Source organism: Mus pahari, chromosome 6, assembly GCF_900095145.1.
Source record: "Mus pahari chromosome 6, PAHARI_EIJ_v1.1, whole genome shotgun sequence".
Lineage (NCBI taxonomy): Eukaryota > Metazoa > Chordata > Mammalia > Rodentia > Muridae > Mus > Mus pahari.
In genome coordinates, this window is record NC_034595.1 from 66373885 (window position 1) to 66376009 (window position 2125).

The following is a 2125-nucleotide window of genomic DNA, read 5'->3' on the forward strand; positions in this document are numbered from 1 at the left end:
TTTCTTTTCTTTTCTTTTCTTTTCTTTCCTTTCCTTTTCCCTTTCCTTTCCTTTCCTTTCCTTTCCTTTCCTTTCCTTTCCTTTCCTTTCCTTTCCTTTCCTTTCCTTTCCTTTCCTTTCCTTTTCTTTTTCTCTTTTGTTTTTTGAGACAGAGTCCTACTCTACAGCTCTGTCTGTCCTGGCACTCACTATGTAGTGATCTCATACTCACAAAGATCTGCCTACTCTGCTGGGGTTAAAGGCAGGCAGCACTGTTCTCAGCCTTACTTGTTTCTTAAGTAATTACAACAGACCAGATCAAGCATTGAATTCATGACGGAAACAGACATACCAGTCTTCCAAGTTTAGTGAATAAATAAAAACAGACTAGTTAGTGAGATGATGGGACAGAAGGCCATCTACTGAGCCGTCCCCCTAGAGGAAGGAGAGTTTTCTCTCCTTAGATGAAGCTTTGAACTTACGTAGAAAATGACTCTTGGTTCCTTTTAAAGTGAAATCTTGTTTACCTTTAGAACTTCAAGTTTTGTTTTCTGAGCTGATCTTTGCTTGGGAAATGTGACTCAGTGGTCTTTAGCATGCTTATCTTCTCTCCCTTTGACTAGGGTAGTTGGAATGACTTCTCAGGGATTTATTGTTTCTTTCAAATAGCATATCTGAGGGGCATGTCCACTATCTAAAGTTTAGTAACATCAAGCTACATGATGTCTGGTGAGGTAGAGTAGAGACTTTCTCCTGGATTACTCTCCTAGACATGTCAGTTCCTCAAGGGGCTCTCATCCTTGGTCAGGGTTGGAATCTGTCTTCTAAATCTGGTGGTCAGCAAATCTCTGTCGTTGCCCTTAGCACAAGTACTTTAATTTACAGTGTGAAGGTCTCTCTCTTGCCTTAGATTGCCGATCACCAAATCTTGTCATTATTTTAGTGACAAGTGTCATTATTTTAGGGTTTGTACCAAATCTTAGTCATTATTTTAGTGTCTCAGTTTTTGAAATATCCCCAGTCTTCCTTTTATCTCTCCCTCCTTGAGACAGAGTTTTTCTATGTAACAACTCTGGCTGTCCTAGAATTTGCTTTGTAGACCAGGCTGACCTCAGACTCACAGAGATCCCCTTGCCTCTGCCTCTCAAGTGCTGGGATTAAAGCATGTGCCACCTTGCCTGGAAGTCTACATTTTCTAAAACTCAATAATAACTAAGTGTACTATTTAATATGTTCAAAGGCCAAAGTCTACCCTATCCTGAAATATGACACTAGTGACAAGGTGATGGGCTAGGGTATCTATAGCCATCTTAACATTAAACTCCAGCTTTCTCAGCAAAAGAGTCCTTGTAGAGTCTTGTCTTTGAGGCTCCAAGTGCAAGCCTAAGGTCAGTTCCTCACTTCAAATGTACCAGAGCTTGGGTGAAAGAAACAAGTACAACATTGTGTAGAAAAAAAAAATTCGTGATGGATGATTTCTGGATAGTGAACTTCTTTTGCAGAAGATTGGGTTAACCCAGGGCTTTCTTCAGAAAGAAGAGATAAGTGGCCTGCATCTTCTGCTTTGGCATACACATACCTTGGGGCACTGTGGTCACTAAGGCACCAGGGTAAGAAATAAACAAAATCCCGAGAAGAGAGCCAGGGTGACATGACATACTCAGGGCTTTGGATCTTACCAGGCGATGGAAGACCCATCTCTCAGGATGCTTCTGATCTCTGTCCGGCATCTGTCCTGATGCTCAGGATTTAGAGCCAAGCAGTAAAGGAGCCAGGAGATGCTAGCTGCAGAGGCGTCATGTCCTGCCCACATGAAGGTGTTCACCTCAGCCCGAAGATCAGCATCTGAGAAGGCTCTTTCATCTTCAGCCTACAACACCCACCAGAGATTGCTGGATGAAACGTGCATCACAGATACTTGGAGATATCATCAAAATGATAGTTTACAGATTGCTAGAATTTCAAATAAAGGCATCGATTTTAGTTTACCAACTACATACTATGAGCTCTACTTTGCTCAGAGCAAAAAGGAGAACCAATGTTACAAAAGAAAAGTAGGCTTTTCGTAAGCACTTGGAACATTTCTTCACTCTTCCAGATGTTATCTAAATCCTCAGATTTGCTTTTTTTTTTTTTTTTTTTTTTT

General features: G+C 41.1%; 1 protein-coding gene across 1 annotated transcript in view; it reads right to left on the minus strand.

The window, feature by feature from the left end:
• LOC110322973 (cytochrome P450 4X1) overlaps nucleotides 1-2125 on the minus strand; it is a 29108-nt gene that overhangs the window by 7735 nt on the left and 19248 nt on the right. Inside the window, exon 8 of the mRNA XM_021199964.2 lies at nucleotides 1659-1849. Within this exon, the coding sequence (XP_021055623.1) occupies nucleotides 1659-1849 (191 nt within the window). The remainder of the gene's footprint in view (nucleotides 1-1658; nucleotides 1850-2125) is intronic.